Source organism: Thamnophis sirtalis, unplaced genomic scaffold (genome assembly GCF_051295495.1).
Source record: "Thamnophis sirtalis isolate CommonGarterSnake01/CBP01778 unplaced genomic scaffold, rThaSir2_p1.2 scaffold_1, whole genome shotgun sequence".
Taxonomy (NCBI): Eukaryota; Metazoa; Chordata; class Lepidosauria; order Squamata; family Natricidae; genus Thamnophis; species Thamnophis sirtalis.
The window spans coordinates 141,778,863-141,800,820 of NW_028261381.1; the positions used below are offsets into that span (position 1 = coordinate 141,778,863).

At 37.7% G+C, this 21,958-nt stretch overlaps 1 protein-coding gene across 1 annotated transcript in view; it reads left to right on the top strand.

Annotated features, from left to right (window-relative positions):
* The first annotated feature begins 797 nt into the window (after positions 1 to 797).
* The window catches only part of EML1 (EMAP like 1), a 128,315-nt gene continuing 107,154 nt past the window's right edge, over positions 798 to 21,958 (top strand). Inside the window, exon 1 of the mRNA XM_087726292.1 lies at positions 798 to 1,041. Coding sequence (XP_087582418.1) covers positions 1,011 to 1,041 — 31 coding nt within the window. The 5' untranslated portion in view covers positions 798 to 1,010. The remainder of the gene's footprint in view (positions 1,042 to 21,958) is intronic.

Sequence of the window (21,958 nt, forward strand, 5' to 3'; positions counted from 1 at the left end):
ATGGGAGGAAGTGGAGTCTTTACGCAAATAAATTGTAGCGGTATTAATATTAAATCGATTTGATATTTTCCCCTATCTTTTCAAAATCTTTTTTATGCGGCCCTGATTTCTTCCAAAGTGTAACCTTGATATGCCCTCAAAAACATGGTTGGATCTAAGCCTAACAAAAAATGGGCACTGTTCGGTCACTGGTTTACTTTGAGCTTAGCATGTTGAGTAAATCTAACTGCTTTAAAGAAAGCCATGGCTTGTAATATATTCTAAGCTATGATATATTCCACAACTGTATTTTTATTCACAGTACAGTGACTAACAGTTTTATGAGGTGCATGAACCAGGATTAAATCATGCTTTGTTTTAATCCAGAAAGAGAGAGAATTAGCAGAGAAAATGCCTTCTGGAACGATTAGAATTGTTTCCTTAAAATATATATTCAAAAAACATATCCTGGCCCCAGACATTTCCACACACTTTGTAAAAGTGTTTTAAATCCAGAGCTGCTTTCGTGCTTCTCCAGTGCCTGAAAATAAGGAACATGTTCTTATTACATAACTAGGAATCCCTTGGAAAGAAGCCTTGGCTATAAGCTTTTTGCATCATGATTATTTCAGTGGGCATTTGAGTTCAGATTCCCAGCATAAGCTTAAAAGCTTTTTCATAAATATTCCATGGCATTTTCTAGCCTTTAATGTGCCAGTTACAGAGGAAGCTGTTGGAAGGGGAGGGATGTCAACAAATTTATCCACCAATAGCGTGCTCTTTTGGCACAAAAGCACATTCTTATCTTTACATCCCATAATGAGAAGGCAGAGCCAGAATATGTTGCTCTAAACTCTTCGGGTGGGTAAATACACTGTTGGGAAGAAAGATAAGAAGAAGAAGGAGTGGGGAAGAGAGAGAGCAGCTTCTATTTTCTTAACTCCTGATCGGCTTGCCCTGATGACGGAACGAGTTCTGTATTTATCCTCCTGCGGCTCCTCTAAGCAGAATTAAAGGAAACTTCTTTTCGCATGATGTCAGACTGCGAGGGAATGGCTGTGGGTAGGTGCTTGATTTCTATTTACCACACTGTCCTAGTTCACATTCTCAGATTGCTAAAGCAATACATAGAAAACTGGCCTGCTTCTTAAGTAGACATTTAATCCTGTCACTGTGGGAGAACAAGAAGGTGTGAGAGTTTGGGGAGGATTTTCCGTTTCAAAGCCAGTTTACATCCTACAGAGCTTTTGCACAGCCATAACAGGAAAAAGTGTTGTGGAAGTGACAGGTTCTGTTTTTGTTAGTTTAAAGTTTTGAATAGCAAATGTGTGTGTTATTTGGCTTATTAAAAATAATTAAATTCTGTGCTGAGGGATTAGGCGAGGGGCATTTAATAGTGTGTGGGAAAATGGTGACAGCATACATTGATAATTCCTCAGCCATGGTAATATCCAGATTTGTGCTCAGGATCACCTTGGGAGGCACTGTCTGGAACAGGGAGCAGAAATAGCAGCCTGCTGCAATATATTCCTGTCATTTCCTAACTGCCGAAGATTTGCAGAAACGGGAATGAAAACGAAACAGGGATTTTTGCTGAAAGATGGAAGAGCACTCTAGTATGAAGTTGAGTTCTTAGCCCAGTATATCTAAGCAGATTCTTTTACCGTTAGGAGGCTACGCCAATCTTAGCAACGCACCATAGAAATTGGCCAAAATAAATGTTCACAAACTTCTGAACCCTCACTGTAAACACTGCACCGTACTGTTTCTATTCCAAAAAGGAAATTGCATTAAAGGAATCCAGTCCAACTAAATGCCGAGCCATTTTGTGAAAAGGTGATATAAAACAGCTCATTTGAAAATAACTATAGATGCAAAAGAGCAAAACTTTGATCTCTTTCAGTATTGCATAAAATAATTCTGAGCAATCATGGAGTCACTTTATTTCCTGGGCATGTGATGAGGTCCATTATGGCATTTTAGAATGCAGATTGTTTTTCACTAGTGATTTGCAGCACCTTCTACTGTCACCCTACCATTGTTGTGTCAATATAACGGCAATTGTATCTTTATTGCTCTAATTGTGTCACAGCACAATTAATGATTGGTCAATGCTATAAATCAGTAGAAGAAATAGCCAGAGACTATTAGGCCACCAAATATCTTCCATTGTAAAGAATTAAGAGAATGAAGACTTGAAAACTCATTGATTCATAATATTAAATGCTTTCTCATGTCTGTTATCTTCCATCACTCAAATCCTTGTTAAAGATTTTCTTATTCTATAGAAAGTTATATCCATAGATAGAATAAACCTTACATAATATAAGGGGAAATGGAAGACTGAAATAACAGATAACAAATAAAGGAACAGATTCAGTGGCTGTTTTTAAATGTGGAATAAATGGCCAAATAGGGAATATTTCAATGAAGTGAACTCAGAATTCTTGCATCCATTGGTTTGTTTATAGCCAGTGTTTTGAGACTGGAAACTGAGGAATTATTAGCAGCATTAGTAATTTGCAAATCTTTGTTCTATGCTTCAATTGTATCTTATTTATAATTCTCAAAGTATAATAAGTGTGCCCTAAAGGTTTTACCAAGAGCTGAGTGATTTTGCCAATAGAGACATGCAGAAATAAGTTTTGTTTAGCAGTGTTTGTATTCAAAATATGTATTTTGGCATCTCAAAACATATCCAGTTCTAAATTCTGCACTGAATGAAAAGAACATCGCATGCATTAGAAGCATTTTTGCTTGTTAAGCAGAGATGAGTCATATCAGGAAAGTGGGAGAAGGCAGGAAGGTGGGAGTTACAGTAAATGACAGAAACAGTATTTACAATGACTATAATTCAAATAAATGCCATCATGATTACATGCATGATGCTTTTTAAAAAAGGCCCTCAGGTACATTTTTTGCAACTATTGATAAGGAAAATAAAGTTTTTGCCTTACTGTGGCAATAATTGCATTTTTCTTCTTCTTGTGCCATATTCGTCATTGTATGTTGGTGATCATGTTGGCGACCCTATTTTTATCAACAGCCACACAGAAAAGTGTTGCTGAGTTTTATCCAAACCAGTCCCTTAGATTTTGAAGCCATGATGTTCTTCTGCCTCGACGACATTTGCCTTCAATTTTTCCCTGGAGGATTAAGTGAAGTATGCTGTATTTTTCCGGGTGTTGCATCACATGTCAAAAATATTCTAACTTTCACTTTTTAATGGTTTTGATGATTTGCCTTGGTTTTCCCAGGTGGCTTATCATGTCTTCGTTTTTGATTTTGTCAACCCAGCTTATACGTAACAGTCACCTGTAAATCCACATTTCAAATGCTTCTAGTCTCTTCAAGTAGCTTTCTGTCACAGACCAACTCCCTACTCCATAGAGCAGGATAGAAAAGGTGTAACATCTGACAAGCCTGATTTTCAATCAAACATATAATCATTTGTAGTTCTATTGATGCCTGTGAACATTTGCCTGTTGCAGTGATTTTATGCTGGGAAAAGCATAAGGGATTAAAAACGATAACAACAATCTTCCTCACATTCATCATAGTCTGATTCTGCTAGTCTCCTCACTTCATGTCCTGACACTTGATGTCTGAAAGTATTTAAATGAATACATGAATTGCTTTAATGCAATTTTTGTGCATGGTTTGACTCAGAGCATTACCATACATGGCTTCAGATCTGTACAGGAAGTGAATTAAGCTCCCTGCCAGTTAGTTGAGTCTCACTCGCTGCTTTTATTTACATCAGGCCCTGTCTTCCTCCTCCTAGAGTATGGAATAGCTTTGTGCAAACGTAAGTTGTTTGCACAAAATCTTTCTTTGCAAAATCCAGATCCCGGTCCAGTAAACAGTACCCAGAAACACTCCTGATGAGTTGCCTTTAGATCCATACAGTATCAGGTATAAGCCATAATATTCATAGTGTGGTATTTTGATACTGAATAGTTATTGAAGCTTGATACACATAATTGTTTTGTGATAGTCAAGATGACTCCCTCAGGCCTAATTTTTTCATTTGGACCATGGTTGGAACCACACAGTATGTGGCTGGTTATTGATGGCTCAGATTGTTGTGTAAAATCAATTGGGTTAATTTTTTAAACCGTGGTTCTATTAGTCATAGGATATCATTTTGTGTAAACGAAGTTAATAAGATTTGTGTAAGTTGAGCTTTCAGTCGTAATGCAATAAAATCTAACAAAAGATAGTTGGTAAACAATATCCCTTTCTCCAACATGTGAGTAAAAGTATAGATGATGGCTGGATATTATTCATTTTTCCTATTATTCAAAAGGAAAGAGAGAATGAGAACTCATGTGGAGCAGGAAATCCATCTGTGCTGGAGCTTGAAAAAAGAAGCAGAGAGATAATGTTGTTCTCTGCAGGAAATCCCAAGTCATTATGGATTCCTCTGGAAATCTAATGGAGAACAGGAATCTTTCATCATGCTAATTCTCTGAATCCTCATTTTCCCCCTCAACCTAGTAGAGTTGTATATACCAGAAAATCAGGTTGTGGACATTTTACTGTGTATTTTGTGTGTGTGTGTGTGTGTATTCAATTTATTTAATGTCTATAATACAATTATAATACATAATGCAATTATAATTATGTATTACCTAATACATAAAACAATGAATATATAACAATATATTAAAACTATACATAATAAAACATGTAATAAAAACAGCATGAATATTATCAACAGCTGAGATAAAAGAACCACCAGCAGCAATGTAACACAACCTCTGTACAGACTGTGCCACATATCTAGATTCTCAAGTCAGCTGATAAAATTGCATCTTTGCAGATGTACATGCTTTTTGATTTACACATTTTCCAAAATATTATATACTACAAATGTACTTTCAAGACCCTGTTATATTTATATTGCATTGTACTCATACAGTGAGAGTCATAAGAATAATGCATTTCCTGGCCTTTAAGGAACACAACTGCTTTTGAATTTTGTAGCCGAGAAAACAAGAAAAACTGTTTGTGATATTCCTTTTGAGGGCTAACAGATATTGTCTGCTTCAAATCTCCAAAGCAATTTTACTTTTTCCATCTCCAACCCCCCCATTAACTCTGACCTGTTTTTACCTTACCCCAATAATATTAGTAATTCCTCAAAAAGAACAAAGATACATTATAGGTAGTCCTCACCTTACGATCACAATTGAGCCCAACATTTCTGCTGCTAAGTGAGACAGTTGTTAAGTGGGTTTTGTCCCATTTTACAACCTTTCTTGCCAGAGTTGTTGTTAATCATTGCAGTTGTAAATTAGTAAGATGATTATTAAGTCAACCTGGCTTCTCCATTGACATTGCTTGTCAGAAGATCACAAAAGGTGATCACATGATCCTGGGACAGTAAAACTGTCATAAATATGAAGCATCTGAATTTTGATCACATGACCATGGGGATGCCACCATGGTCCTAAGTGGGGAAAAACAGTCATAGGTCACTTTTTTCAGTAACTTCGAAAGGCCACTAAACAAATGGTTGCAAGTCAAGAACTACTTGTACAGCAGATGAAATAGGTGATAACAATATGTTGGTTAGCCCACTATCAGACCTGCTGCAATTTAAACCTCTCAATAGAAATGATCCTTGGCTCCTTTTGTTGAGAAAAATATATTAGAAGCCAAGTGCATTGCAGTAGTGCATAGCAGAACTGAGAATTTCATGCCAAAATCATTGCCCCACCACTCCCCAATGACCAAATAGGTTCAAGCAAGGTGTTTTCAGAATGGTCACTTCAAGAGGAGGTTGATATGCAGTTTCTTCTCCCAGCCAGGTGATCCCCAAACTAGCATTTAGTGGAGATACAGAAAGCAGCGTGGGGGGGGGGAGGGGAGAGGAATACAGCAATTAGTGTCACTTTTCCCCAAGCTTCCCCAAGCTTCCCCTCTCACCACAGTTCGGCAGATTTTTACCGAATGGTATCCAAGCACAAGCAAGTGTGAGGTAGCAGCTCACATCCACATTCTGCTTTTACAGAATGAGAATCAGCAACAAAATCCCACAGAAATAAAACCAAACAAATAGCACTATCACTTAAACTTATATACCACTTTGCAGTGCTTTGCAGCCCTCTCTCTAAGCTGCTTACAGAGTCAGCATATTGCTCCCAACAATCTAGAACCTCATTTTACTGGCCCCAGAAGGAGGGAAGGCTGAGACAACTTTGAGCCAGTGAGAATTGAACTGCTGAACTGCTGGCAGTCCGCAGTCAGCAGAAATTGCCTGCAATACTGCATTCTAACCGCTGGGTCCCCATAGCTCAAAGCTAATGCTGACTGGAGAATTCTGGAATTTGAATAAGAATCAGAAAGTCTTAAAGTTGCTGAAGTTGAGAAACGCTGGGCTGGACCATATATATGCAATCCATTCTAAGCAGACTTTATTGGCTTTTATGCTTTTACCCCTTCTTTAGAAATTCCCCAGCATTCTTAACATCCTATTTTCAAGACTGGGGCTTTCTGCAAAAGTTTATCTCTAGTCTTAGATCCAGCCAGCCAGTAACTGAGTTGAGAGCAGTGAAGTTCAACCTATTTCAGTTATACAAGGCTCACTTTTTCTGCCTTTGCACATGTCACTTGCCAAGTTTACATATATATTTTCTGGCGCAAACTTTCAATGAATTCATGAATAAGAAACAAAAAAATTCAAAGCTTAAATATTTTTTTATTTTATTTTATTTATTTAGTTAGTTTGTCAAACATGTATGAGATAACAGGTATAAATATAAACATGGACAGGAGCACATGAAATGAGTACAAAAAATTGGGGACAATAGGACAGGGACGTGAGGCACACTAGTGCGCTGATGCACACCCCCTTACAGACCTCTTAGGGAAGTGGTGAGTTCACGCTAGACAGTTTAATGTTAAAATTATGGGAGTTTGAGACAGAGTTGAAATCCAGCAGGTTCTCACAGGTTCTGGACAACTGGTAGCGGAAATTTTGAGTAGTTCAGAGAACCAGCAAATGCCACCTCTGGCTGGCCCCAGAGTGGGGTGGGAATGGAGATTTTGCAATATCCTTCCCACAGGAGTGGGGAGGGAATGGGGACTTTGCAGTATCCTTCCCATGCCACTCCCACCAGGCCTTGCCCACACAATCTGTAGTAAAAAAAAATTGAATTTCACCACTGGTTTGAGGATGTAACAACAGTCAGTAGAGCATTCCAGTATTGACCACTCTGTTGCTGAAGTCGTATTTTCTGCAATCAAGTTTGGAGCGGTTTACCTTACGCGGAGAAACAAATCTATTGTTTCCCCTTGTATTGTTGCAATTGAAGCTGAAGTAGTCATTGCCAGGTAGGACATTGTAGCAGACAACAGGTACTGTTAATTGTCCCCTTCCCCCATCCTATTTCAGCATCTTTTCTTCCACTCATCTTCTCTGTGCAGTTATCTTACATATTTGTTTGCTTTGCAAAACAGCCCTCAGAACAGGCTGCTATCTGTGTAGGTATGATGGGTCGATTGGTTTTCAAAATTGTATAAAATTTGGCTGAGGAGCCAGAAGCACGGACTCACAAGCTGTGCAATGGACTATCTTTCTATTGCTGAGCGTGAGAGATGCTGCCGCCACATTAATGATAATTGGAAGTCAGAAGTGATGAGGACAGAGCAGGAGAGTAGTGATTTAGGCATGAAGCAGATAGTATATAGGTAGTTCTTGAGTTATGACAGCAATGGAGCTCAACCTTTATGTTGCTAAGTGAGACATTTGTTAACTGAGTTTTGCCCCATTCTATGACCTTTCTTGCCTCATATGTTAAGTGAACCATTGCAGTTGCTAAGTTGGTAACACGGTTGTTAAATGAATCTGGCTTCCCCATTGATTTTGCTTGTCAGAAGGTTGCAAAAGGTGATCGCATGACCCCAGGATACTGCAACTATCATAGATATGAACTAGTTGCCAAGCAGCTGAATTTTGATCGTGTGACCATGGGGATGCTGCAACAGTCGTACAAGTCACTTTTTAGAAATGCAGTTGTAACTTTGAATGGTCACTAAATGAATGGTGGTAAGTAAAGGATCACGTGTAGCGTGGTAGAGAAGGATACTATTTACAATTTTACAGCACAGTGCCACTGCTTTCCTGGTAAGGATATGTGAGCAAGAAAGACATGTACAGAAATGAAGCAGAGTCTTTTCCAGCATGGAAGGACTCAAAATTCCCTCCTTATACAGTATGTCAGCGTTCTAAGTATCATGTAGAATTAAATCAGAGTCCAAGGCAAAACAATCCTTAAAGTTCCAATTTAATAAAGCAGACATCTTAGCACATCTGCGTTAATCCCAATTCTGGAAATGACATCAGAATTCCACCCAGTTAAAAGTTCATGATCTTGTCCCCACACCCACAATCCATCACAGGGTCCAATCTTCTTCTTCCACGCTAGCGTCTCCACCCAGCTGCTTCCGATCAGATGTGAAGGAGCGGAGACAAAAGATGATCTTGGTCTTCTAGAAAAGAATGATAACAATACATTCCACAATCTCACTCCTGTCTATTCTCCCCTCCCATCAACTATACTAAAGAAACAGCATAATGAAATAAGAGAAAGTGTGGCAGGCCAAAATTCTAAAAGGAATATAATTGCAGGTCTGACACAGTAAAGGAGTTAGCACTATCTAGTTTGCAGTGCAACATCAAAACCTACTGTAAAAAGCTTTTTTCCCCCCTTCCATTTAGTCATGTCCAATTCTTGGAGATTTGCCTGAACTATTCCTGCAATTCTCTGTGCAAGGTTTTTCAGAAATGGTTTGCCATTGCCTCTTTCCTGGAGCTGAGACAAAGTGACTGGCCCAAGGTCACTCAAGTGGCTTTGTGCCTAAGTGGAATTAGATCTCATGGTCTCATGTTTTGCAGCCTGATCCCTCAACTACTACTGGCTCTGTAAAAACCAGACATGTTAATAAATTCGCGGAAGTATAGTTTATGCAGTAGTTAGAATAAACCAAATGCCATAATTTCTGTGCCATTTGTAGTTTATACAAGGAAGGTATTTGAACAGCTGCACAATTGTTCTTGTTGGGTGGAGTGGGAGTAGAACAAAGGCAGAATGTTGGGTGGAGAGCTACTGTCCACAACCTGTTTGGAAGTCAATAAGTAGACACTAGCTGGTAATATATTTTTTTCCTATAAGAAACTTTAATTATATACAATTCTTTAGCAGGCAACCTCTCAATAGAAAGCAGTGACTGGCTTTCTCTAAGTTGAATGGAAAATTAAATGTGTAGGGAGATGACAAGAACATAAAAGAATGGGATGGTAGAAAAACACATCCTAGGATTTGAAGCAGAAGAAGAAATGCCAAAATATTCTGACATTAGTATAAAAAAATAAACAAGTAACTAAGGCAGCAATCCCCCTATAGAGACCTGGAAAGTAAGGCAAAAGTAGGCATTTTTTACACATATAACAATTGTACAAAAAATAACAATAATAATACACAGTGCTTTTCTCTCCCCATGTTGGAGTTCTGGAATCAGCAGAAGGGAGAAGGGAGACTTGCGAATAGACTGGGGTAGATCACAAAAAGCTCTGGAGCCTCCTAATCCTCCAAATCTCATCAGGAGGGGGATTATTATAAATCAGTCTTTGAACTACTTTGAACCCCTGTTACTGCTTGCAATGGAAGTCTTTACTATCTGGCTTTCTACTGACAGGTAGCAGGAAGACTGCTAAGGTTGATCATAGCTCCATCAGGGCAAGGAGGATTGCTCTGCAAGAACAGGAATGCAAGTTATAAAATTCATCATGTAAATATAGTAAAGCAGTGTACTTATAGTAAGTTGACATAAATTTTGTAACCTTACAAGAAAACCCAAGAACCATCATACTAGGCAATATCCTAGTAACATTATCAGAAACCAGTTTGGATAATCAGTAAAAATTTCTGATCCTTGGAAGATGGTTTTAATTCTGGAGCCTTGGTGGCACAGTAATTAGAATACAGTATTGCAGGCTAACTGTGCCACTGCCTGGGTTCAATCCTGACCAGCTCAAGATTGACCCGGACTTCTATACTCTGAGGTTGATAAAATGAGGACCCAGATTGTTTGGAGCAGGGGTGAAATGCTACCGGTACGGCAATGTTTTCAGGGAGGGCTTATTTTGGAGGGAGGGCTTATTTTAGCACATGCGCTCAAAATCCTAATTGAGCCTATTATCCATGGAAGTCTTATTTTCAGGGAAACAGAATACTGTTTCTTCCGAACAGAGTACCGTTTCTTCCGATAGTAAAAAAATGCTACCAGTTTGGGAGAACCGGTAATCAGCTGTGTGACAATCAGCTATGTCATGCAATTTATATTTGCTAGAAACAGCTGATTGTTGCACAGCTGATCCTTGGAACTTATTTTTTTTACTTTTGAAAGCATTTTTTACTACTGGTTCAGGTGAATAGTAACTTTTTTTAAAAAATAGCATTCTTTTACTACCTATTCATTCCAACAGGTAGTAAAGAATGATCGTCGGAACTTTTATTTAAAAAAATAGCATTTTTAACTACCTATTCACCTGAACCAGCAGTAAAAAAATGCTTTAAAAAGTAAAAAAAAAGTTCCGATGATCAGCTGTGCGACAATCAGCTGTGCCACACAATTTATATTCACTAGAAAGCAGGAAATCCCGTGAAGTGATCCGGTAGCAGACTTCAGACCATTTCACCCCTGGTTGGGGACAATATGCTGATATTTGCAAACCATCCAGAGAGTGCTGTAAAGCACTATGGAATTGTATATAAGTGCTTTACTATTGCTATTGCTAACTCTATGAAGTCAGAAGTACTAACAGTGGAAGCATCTGTAAACGAATAAACATGGACAGTATACATACTCAGGGAGAGAGACACAAGCACACACACACACACACACACACACAGGGGAAACGAGATAGCTGCTTTACTAAAGAATATATATATTCTGTGTAGCAGTGGTGGGTTCCTACTGGTTCGGACTGGTTCGGCTGAACCGGTAGTGATCTGGCGGCCTAGGTCACTGGAACTGGCAGTGACCCAGGCCTGCCACGCCCCCAAACTGGTTCTCCAGGCACCGCCTATGGTGCCGCCATCTTGTTTTTTGCTTCTGCGTATGCGCAGAACAATTTTTATTGCACTGTGCATGCATGCACGGTGCACATCAAGCATGCACAGTGCACACGAAGCGTGCATGCACAGCGCACACGAAGCGTGCATGCACAGCGCACACGAAGCGTGCATGCACAGCGCACCCACAGCGAACCAGCAGTAGTGCCTGCCAGAACCCACCCCTGCTGTGTAGTAGAATAAAAGGTTCAATGTTGTATCCTTTTTTCTTTTTGTTCTGCTACCTCAGAGTTGTTTGAGGGGTTCAGGTTTTAGGAATTTTGATGATTGCATTGTCTGGATTCATAAGGTGATAAGACTCCCCAAATTTCACACATACTGAACGTTCTGTAGCAGTTCTTGTTTTTTAAAAAATCAAGATGCATTTCTAAAAAGTGTATTTTAAGATAATTATATTTCAAAACATTCATTTTGAAATTTTAGTATTATTTTTAATTGTGTCACAAATAAAACTAAGTGGATACATAGATAATGAAGCAAATACAGATTTGGAACATTTTCTAATTCTTGATATAGACATATCTGTATCTGATCAGAAAAGTAAATGAGAAATCCCTTTGCCTGGCACATGGTTTAATAATCATGTTTTTCTTCTGCCGTTTTATTAATTAATGTAGGAACAGATTGCAACACTTGAAATGGACTGCAGTGCCACTCCTAGAAGTCATACTTGTAAGCACTTTCCCATTCAGTGGAATTTTAATTAACAAACACACCTATATTTGTATTGCAAAATGTGCTATATTGCAATGGCAATTTCTAATAAATTGTACAGGGAACTACTTTATTTGTTGTATTTGAAGAACATAATTTATTAAAAATTGCCATTACAATGTACCATATTTCAGAGTAAAATGTATATATGTGCAAATAAAGGAAAATTATTTGCACTTACTTTAGCTAACCTATAAATAAAATTTGTTTTTGATAGTTCAATTAAAATATGTCATAAAAAGTGAACCAGTGAGGGAGGGGATACCATTATTTGTTGCCACCGAATAAAAATAATCATAAGCACACATATATACTGTATACTGTATACATGCACCAATGTGTTGTGTATATAAATGTGAAGTAGAATAGATTAAAAATGACCTATTTTAAAAAAGATCCTCTAGATCTTTGAACTGCAGTTTATAACTTCCCTTATTTCTATTTTTATTATTCCACTTTATATACCTGTCCATCTCACCTATGTGCACCATGAGAGATCACTGAGTTGGCTGAGAGATGGTGGGCCATTAATTCCAACTGTCTATTATCCCAAATAGCAGGATACAAAATAACAGATTTAAGTTACAGGAAAGAGGTTGAATGTTTGGAAAAAAATATTAGGAAAAAAGTGGAAAGAAACAATAAAAGCAGTTCTGTAAACTGACACTTATCCAGAGCATAAGGGGTGTCTGCAGAGAGAATATCAAAGTAGTTAGAATGGGGGCACACCATAGATCCAAGCCCTGCCCCTTTTTATGTGCACATAAAAATGGGTGGGGCTTTGATTACATGGGTGTGGTCATCATCTTGACTTTTTGATCCCACTGCAGAGAGTAAGATCCATTGAACTATCTTCTGAGTAATTATGCATAAGGTAAGGGTAAAGGTTCCGTTCGCACATATGTGCTAGTCATTCCCAACTCTAGGGGCAGTGCTCATCTCCGTTTCAAAGAGCCAGCACTGTCCAAAGATGTCTCCGTGGTCATGTGGCCGGCATGACTAAATGCTGAAGGTGCTCAGAACAGTTACCTTCCCACCAAAGGTGGTCCCTATTTTTCTACTTGCATTTTTACGTGCTTTCGAACTGCTAGGTTGAAAGAAACTGGGACAAGTAACAGGAGCTCACTCCGTTAAGCAGCGCTAGGGATTCGAACCGCCAAACTGCTGCCGCTTCTGATTGACAAGCTCAGCATCTTAGCCACTGAACCACAGTGCCCCACAATTATGCGTAGGATAGATTAATTTAAACCAAATCCCTTTAATCTGAGAGCTATGGTACAATAACCATATTTTTGTTAACTTTATCTAAGCAAGATATCTAATAGAATTGTCTACAGACAACTGCAGTCCCTTGAATATTTAGAAGAAATATGACAATCAAACTTAATTGTTATTCAGATTTGTACTGCAGATGTCTTTGTGATAGAAATAAACACACAGTGCTCATTTCACCATTATACATTAAGATGGACAGGGGACAGAGGAAGAATAGACATCTGATGCTCCTGAAATTCCTTTTTAAAAACATAGCTGTTAACGTCTTTGTCTCAAAATCAATTCTGTTTTGGCAAATTGTGTAAGCAAAGGGTAACCCAAGCAGCTTTCTAAATGGCCAGGAATGAAATTGCCATCACCTCCTGAGCAGCAAGGATGAAAAGTAAGTAAAAAGAGTATCCAGGCAAAGGAATGTGCATGTAGGACTAATATCCAAATGGGTTACCACAATGTAAATGGGTCCCTGCTGAGACTTATGAATGCGGGCAAATCAGAAATAGGCTCTTGCTTTGCACAACACATTTTCACAAGCACCCCTACAATCCATGGGTGTTGCATGCAACAAAAGATCACAAAGCCTTTGAATTCACAGCATGCAGCCTACATCTGCTACAGGATAACATTTGAGTAAAAAAATACCCCAACAGCAACAAAGAAGTGAAAGAAAATAGCTTTCTTTCTAAGCAAAACCATTTCGTAGGATAGCCTGGTTGTAGATTTTTACACTTGAAAATCACACATAAATATATATATATTAAATGAAACTTCAGGGAGCTCTTTATTTTATTCTGTCTCAGATCTTACAATCAGAAAAAAAGAGACTTTAAGTAACTTGGATGTCTGAAAGCTGTAATCAATGAAATGACCTTGTCTTGACTCAGAAAAGAAAGGAAATATGGGGCTAAAATCTGTTCTAGAAAGCTGTCATTTATTATTAGAGAGGACAATATTAGATATGCATTGTACCCACTTCATCAGCAACATCATTAGTCAGACTCAAGCAGGGGTTTCCCTCATTAAAATCATATTCAATGGGAATGATAAATGAGCATATTTGTTAGGATCATTTTGTGTGATATACACAATATAAAACATCCTTTAGGCCTTTATTTATTTTTGCAGAAAGAAAGAAAGAAAGAAAGACAGACAGACAGACAGACAGAAAGAAAGAAAGAAAGAAAGAAAGAAAGAAAGAAAGAAAGAAAGAAAAAAGAAAATCTCAGAAAGAGTTTTAGATAACTGAGAAGCTGGCATAGCATATTGTGAGCAGGAAAGTCACTTCTAGTTTTCAAAAATAGAAGAAAAATATCGCAAACAAAGGAGAAGGAAGCAAGGGAAGACAGTTTTGAATAAAACCTATACATTATATGCCAACTTACATGGTACAAGGTACCTTTAGAGAGAAGAGTGGGAATATTATCACCTCCTATTAATGTATTTTCCAGATGATAAGTATTGATAAGATTTACCTATAGCACAGACCTCAACTGAACATTCAAAACTCCTTGAAATAACTTGAAGTGTGACAATGCAGCCAAATATTTGGAATATTAGTAGACATTTTCTCATTGGAATAATTCAAGCCAAATTTGGATAAGGGGGTATATGGATCATCTACAATCTGATTTCTGTCATCAGTCTGATCCTTAGAATAGATTTAGAAAATCAACTAGAATCTATTTTTTATTTTATTTGTTTGATTGAAGCATCATACAGTACTACTATGCAACTGTTTTGATTACTTGTTTTGATGTTGAATTATTTACCTTAGTAAGTGATTTGGACTAACATGAAATCACCTCTCACTTTGTCATTCTATAAATCAGTGGGTCTCAACCTTCCTAATGCCGTGACCCTTTAATAGAGTTCCTCATGTTGTGGTGACCCCCAACCATAAAATTATTTTATGTTTTCCATATTTTTTCGAAAATATGTGTTTTCCGATGGTCTTAGGCGACCCCTGTGAAAGGGTCGGTTGACCCCCAAAGGGGTCCCGACCCACAGGTTGAGAACCACTGCTATAAATCTTTGTGTGTAGACTTCAGCAATGAGGAGGATAGCATTTATGATTCCTATCATTGCCACTCACTCTATCTTTAAATGCCTCCTCATAATCCATTTCTTTCTATATGTAACAACTTTACATTTCTTTTCAAACACACCTCCAGGGAAAGCAGCATCCTATGTTAGTTTTCTCCCTCCTCAAAAAAATAAATAAATTCTTTGTTGGTTGATAAAACAATTAAAGGCAGTAGAAGAAAGAATAACTAAAATAGATTGTATACCAACAGGTTCCAATATCATCTCCTTTGGCAAGGCAACAAATATATTTTGCTGTTTTACAGTTTTAACAATTTATTCAATAAATAATCCTTAGAACAGTATAAATTGGCATTATTAATAAATCTGCAGGGTATATATTTTAGCTTAAAATTCACCCCTTGCAACAGTTTCACCATCCTGAAGAAAAATAATTAAAATAGAAAACAAAACACTAAATGTGCATTTTAGTCACTAAAACAGAACTAAACCCAGGGGTTAGAAATAGCTAATAAGATGAGATCATATTGTATATTCTATGTAAGATTTATTTCTGTCCATGTATTTTCTCTGGAATTTATTTAAACTATTTTGTTTCTCATGTTACTCGGAAAACTTTTGGGTGTGAAGATTATGTTGAATGAGTGAACCTACAGTATTATAATTGGCTTAGTCTTTAAATGAATAAAACTAAAGGTATTTATGAAACCTAAAAATGACATGGTGGCTCAGTGGCTAAGACGCTGAGCTTGTCAATTAGAAAGGTCAGCAGTTTGGCAGTTCAAATCCCTAGTGCCACGTAATAGAGTGAGCTCCCATTACTTCTTCCAGCTTCTGCCAAACTAGCAGTTCGAAAGCACATAAAAATGCAAATAGAAAAATAGGGACCACATTTGGTGGGAAGGTAACAGCGTTCCGTGAGCCTTCGGCATTAAGTCATGATGACCACATGACCATGGAGATATCTTCGGACAGCACTGGCTCTTCAGCTTTGAAACAGGGATAAACACTGCCCCCTAGAGTCGGGAACAACTACCACATATATGCAAGGGGAACCGTTACCTTTTATTTTTGGAACCTACTGTAAACCTGCATAGCATGAAAAGTGGGACAGCAGTTCAATGGAATAGGAGCAGGAGCAATGGAGTAGATTTGTCCATTCTGCATAACATGAAAATGAGTCTACACAGAAGCAAAATATTAGGGCTGTACAATGCTTTGGATCTGACTAAGAATAAGTGTTTCAGGATACAGGAGACCACAAATTGCAATATTGTCTCTATTAAAGCAATTTTCTCTGTTTTTAGGATCATACAACTGCAGTGAAAAGTCCCATGTGGCAGCTGCATGATTCTGGAACAGCTGTATGGCTGTTTTAATAAGATGCAGATTGGTGTTGTATTCATGTTCTCTCATGTTTTAAACATCTCTTCCAAACTGAATCTAAAGCATTGCACATCCCTACAAAGTTCTGTGCATACACTTGGAGGCCACTGGTTAAGAAGAATAACAATTGTATCCATGCATAGAGAGAACAAGTATATGCATTTTATGTACAGGAACTATTTAGACAAATGGATACGTTTTTCCTCCTTTGTCCACACTTTCAATATATAACATATATTGCAACTCCTGAATTCCATTCAAGAGCGACTATACACTATAGACTTATCTGCATCAATATGTTCCTAAAAATCTGGAGAGGACCAGTATGCAATATTAGTTTATGTCAAAAAGCAACTAGGCAATGACTTATCCCCAAGCCAAAATGTATAGAACAAAATGTTGAGAACTTTCATATTTGGAGCTGATCGATCCAAAGGAAGACACTGAAACAACTCTTACTACCACTTTGTTCTCCTAAGATTGGCATCCTAAGTGTATACCTACTACATGAGTGTGCATAAGCAGCCTAGCACTTGTAATAAAGTTATAGCAAGCAGTTTTCTTGCTATGCTAATCAAGATTTTATTGTTACTGTGCAACATTTAAAAAGAAGTGTCTCTGATACTTGAAATTGGCCTTAATATCCCTCTTTACTGGTTTTTCCTAATATAGACTTGATCAACCTGCTCTCTTCGGGAGTAAAATGAATTAAGTTGTGTCTCCATCTGGTTGTTAATAGTAGATACTTTATTCTCTACCATGAAATAGCAAGAACAGCAGAAATACATAGGCATGTGTGCACCACCTGAAGCAGAGAAGCTTTCTGAAGCAAGGAGTTTCCTGATGCTCCAGAGCAGTTAGAATATTTTGCCACTTGCAATACGCCAAAGCTGGTCATCTCTAGTTGCCAAGATGATAACCAAAAAGTGGGTTGTGACTACAACGTGGCAAAGAGAACTCTGCTACAATTCTGTATAATTTAACATATTTGAAAATGAGTATAGACACCATCACCAAATATAACTGAAATTGGCTGTAGAACTTGTTACTGGAAAAAGGGGAAACAAGGGTGAAACATAACCATGCACTTTGTTCTCTAACCATTATTATATGTATTATATGGAACAATGATCAAATCTTAAGAACAATTATGGGACATTTTAAAAAAGAGATATGAAAGTCCTGAGTTGTAATTTATAGCTTCAAATAAATTTGAATTGAGCCCAGAAATCTACAGTACATTCCTTTAGATTATAGTGAACCAAGATTTCTATAAATTTGAATTTTATGTTTGAACATGCAGTGGGGTTTATGAGGTGCAGTTTTCTTGGGATGAATAAATATTGAACTCAAACTTGATTTAGAGATCCCATTTTTTTTTCATTCTTTGTGGAGGTCTTGTCTTTTTTACTCTCTCCGAAACTATTAATCAGTGCACAGAGTGCTCAGCCACTAGATGTCTCTATATGCTACACCAAACTTCAGAATCAGGGGAGATGAAGTTTACAATCAACAATAGAGGACAAGTTGTGGGTTAGATTGCTGAATGCTTGTTCTTTTGCAAAGCTGTTTTGTTTTAGTGAGAAATGTCTTCTTTGTCAATTGCAACTCAGCTTTTATTTATGGTATTTTCTCTTTGTTTATTCTCTTTAGATGATTATAATTTATAAAGCTAGCTGGATTATAACAATTACTAGCACAATGCATATACAATGGGCTGTATTTCCAAGTAAATAAATATTGTACAGCAACATTTCTGATAATTTTATGGAATAAATCTCGTCTATACTGACAAAATATATAAAATATTGGGGTGACATGGTGGCGCAGTGGTTAAGACACTGGGCTTGTCAGCTGGAAAGCTGGCAGCCCAGGTTTGAGACCTCAGCGCCATACAGCAGGGTGAGCTCCCATCCTCGCCCCAGCTCCTGCCAACCTAGCAGTTTGAAAGCATGCAGATATGAATAGATAAATAGGTACCACATTGGTGGGAAGGTTACAGCACTCTGTGATGTCATGCTGGCCACATGACTGAAGAAATATGTTTATACAGGAATGGCTCAATGACCTTGAAATGGAGATGAGCAATGACTAGTGGTGTATAATCCACAGGGACTCCTTTACCTTTTGTTTACAAAATATATACATAAGTGCTGGTTCATCAAATTCTGTGTTGTTCAATATCTCTTATCTGTTCCATCATGGCTGCTTAGCAAGTCTTTTATGAATCCCATACTCTGAGTACTGTCACTCCCAAAAAGAAAAAAAGGTGGTGACATCTATATTAGGCACATATTTTGATTGGCATCCTCTTTTTAATTATTTATTTGTATTTATTTAGTTGCAAGCAAAACAATTTCCAGAAAAACATATTTTTTATTGGTATTTGGTGGTAAGATATGCTATAGTGAAGAATATGCTGTAGCATTTGTGAAATGCTATATTTATTTTTTAGAATATTCACGCTGGACATTGTATTCATTATTTCTGTAGATCTTTAAGTTCCAAAGCTTCAAAGAATTAGGGAAAACTAAGACATTGTCAAAATCTAGTGATGTGTCTCTATTGTTTCTCATCCCTCCTCAGAGTTAGGAGTGGGAGGCACAATTTTTCTCCTTTCTCTTGGGTTGGTTCCAGTCAGTGATTTTAGGAGGGAAGAGGACAAGATGGTCTGGTCCTCTTCCTCATCCTATTTAACATATATGCTATATGAAGCCATTGGGTGAGGCCATTCACAGACATAAGAGTATAGGATAATGATAAATCCTTCAAAGTGATAGAAGGGAAGGAAAGATGGTGGTTTGTTCCATTATTCATATTTTCCATTTGGTATACTGAATATAACTATTTTACAGTTAAATTGGCCAGTATAAGGACACATCTGCATGAAATCCCCAAAATAAAGTTAGTTGGGGTCATTGCTATTCCTCTGTTTCTACTCCCCAGGTCTTTTCTACATTGTTGTTTACGCTGTACACTTAATGCCAGTACACAAAGCCATTAGAAACACAGATAGTCCTCCGTTTATGACCACCACGGAGCCCAAAATTTCTGTTGTTAAATGAGACATTTGTTAAGTGAGCTGTGTCCCATTTTAGAAACTTTTTTTGCCACCATTATCAAGTGGATCACTGCAGTGGATAAATTAATAACGTGATTGTTAAGTGGATCTGGCCTTCCCATTGACTTTGCTTGTCAGAAAGACGCAAAAGGGGATCGCATGACCCCCAAAACACGGCATCCGTCATAAATAAGAAGCAATTGCCAAGTGTCTGAATTTTCATCACATGACCATGGGGATGCTGCAAAAGTCATAACTTTGAAAAATGGTCATAAGTCACTTTTTCAGAGCCATTGTAACTTTGAACAGTCACTAAACAAACCATTGTAAATCAACGGTAAAGCTGTAAAGCCTTTAAAAGCTTTCTGGGCTTTAGCCCTTCCTTTGTGATAGCCAAGGTGATCACCTGCCTGCTTAGAAGTGCTTACTCAGGTCCCTTGTTAAATTCTTCTGCTTCTTTATTCATCCCATGGAAAGTTGCTTTCTATTCTCTGACATCATGAGGCTTCCATTAATAGAACTTTTGTATGAGCTTCTCTGTTTTTCTCCGCTTTGTATTTAACACCTTCCCATCAGATGCGTCAATGGATAGACAAGTAAAAAATAAAAAGAAATAAAGGATTACAGTTATAAAGTCACAACAAAATCTGGTGGAATTTTTGCCAGTTTTGTTTACTATTTCACTTTTTAAACCTACAAGCTGATTTAAAAAATACACAAACCAACCTTTCTTAGATGAATGTGTAAAACAAATAAGCAGATTAGCTGGATCTTTCATAATTGTACCAATAACTGGGTGCATGTGTTGATATGCTCAGCTATCATAATTTACTGCTGTATCTTTTTTAAAAAGGGTCCAGCAGTCCAGGATGAAATAGCAACCAGTGAGCAGAGATGGGTAAGCATTCCTGCCATAGTGCAAAGTAACCAAATGGAGTGGGAATATTTGTCTAGAATGAAACAATGCACAATAGATAAATGGAACAACCCTGCTTAAGAAGTTGGAATCTTCTACTTTCAATATGGTACAGGAAAAGGACAGGCAGAGATTGCCTTCTTTGTGGGCTGGGACAAGTAAACAGTAAGAGAGTTGGAAAGTACCTTGGAGGTCATCTAGTCCAACCCCTTGCTCATGCAGACCTGTGCTAGGGATTTGAACCGCCGAACTGCTGACCTTTCTGATCAACAAGTTCAGTGTCTTAGCCACGAAACCACCTAGTCAGTAGGGAACAAGCAGCACTGTTTATTCCCACCTGTGAGAAATTATTAGCATCTTCTACTTCAGGAGACCTTATCATGCAGATCAAAACCTAATCTTTCAAAAGTAGTCTGAACCAACTGATTATTAACTTTACTTCCATCAGCCATGAAACACTAGTATAAGAGAAAACTCTAAGCCGTCAAGACCATCATTCTTCTCCTGACATTGAAAGGCCCCATGGAGAGTTCTCTCTGCTCAGTAGGAAAATGGTCTTCTTATAGGAGCTGCAGCAATACAGACAAAGAAACAAGAATGGGAGAAATCAACTATCAGCGGATACTGCATGATCAGACATGTTCACGGAGAATCTGAATTGGTGCAAAGATTTCCAGTGTTGGTCCTTTACGTAACACATAGTTAAATAAATTTTAGATAACACAGCTCAAGTGGTTGCAACTTACATAGATTTATGTTCCCAGATCTAATCAAGTAGTGTACTATAAAAACACCAAGGTCCTAGTTTATGTATTTCGTAGTGGCTTCTAATAGGTCCTTTAGAACCAAAGTAAGCAATGCTCTCATAAAAGCAATTAGATGCATGTCTCATAAATTAGCTCTCCTTGCTTGGGTGCATTATTAAAGGATATTAAAAGACATATTGGATTCACTGGCTGTGTTTTGTTACATTACAGGTCGTTCCACCTTTCCAGTTGAAAAGTGTTAGGTGGAAAATGACTCTATAGAGATTTGCAAATATTATTGTGTAAAAGTATACAATATACAACATCAGCTTCTCATGACATCATCATCACAGGCTACTATACTAAGTCTCATTGTATTTCTTATGCTGCAGCACAGCTGTTCATACTTTCATACTGCACACCACCACCCCAAATAATTCTCACATTTACAGGAAAAGTTTATGGTGTTCCATAAAGTTTTCCTGTAAATGTGAGAATTATTTTTTTGGGGGGGTGGGGGTGAAGTATGAAAGCATGATCAGTTGTGCTTAAGCATAAGAAACACAACACCACTAATGCATTCTCATTTTCCATTCACTGCCTCTTTACACCTAAGCTTATGCACTTTAATTCAGCACAATAGATGAACCAATGAATTAAACAATTATATAAATAAGACTACTAGAACACAGCACTT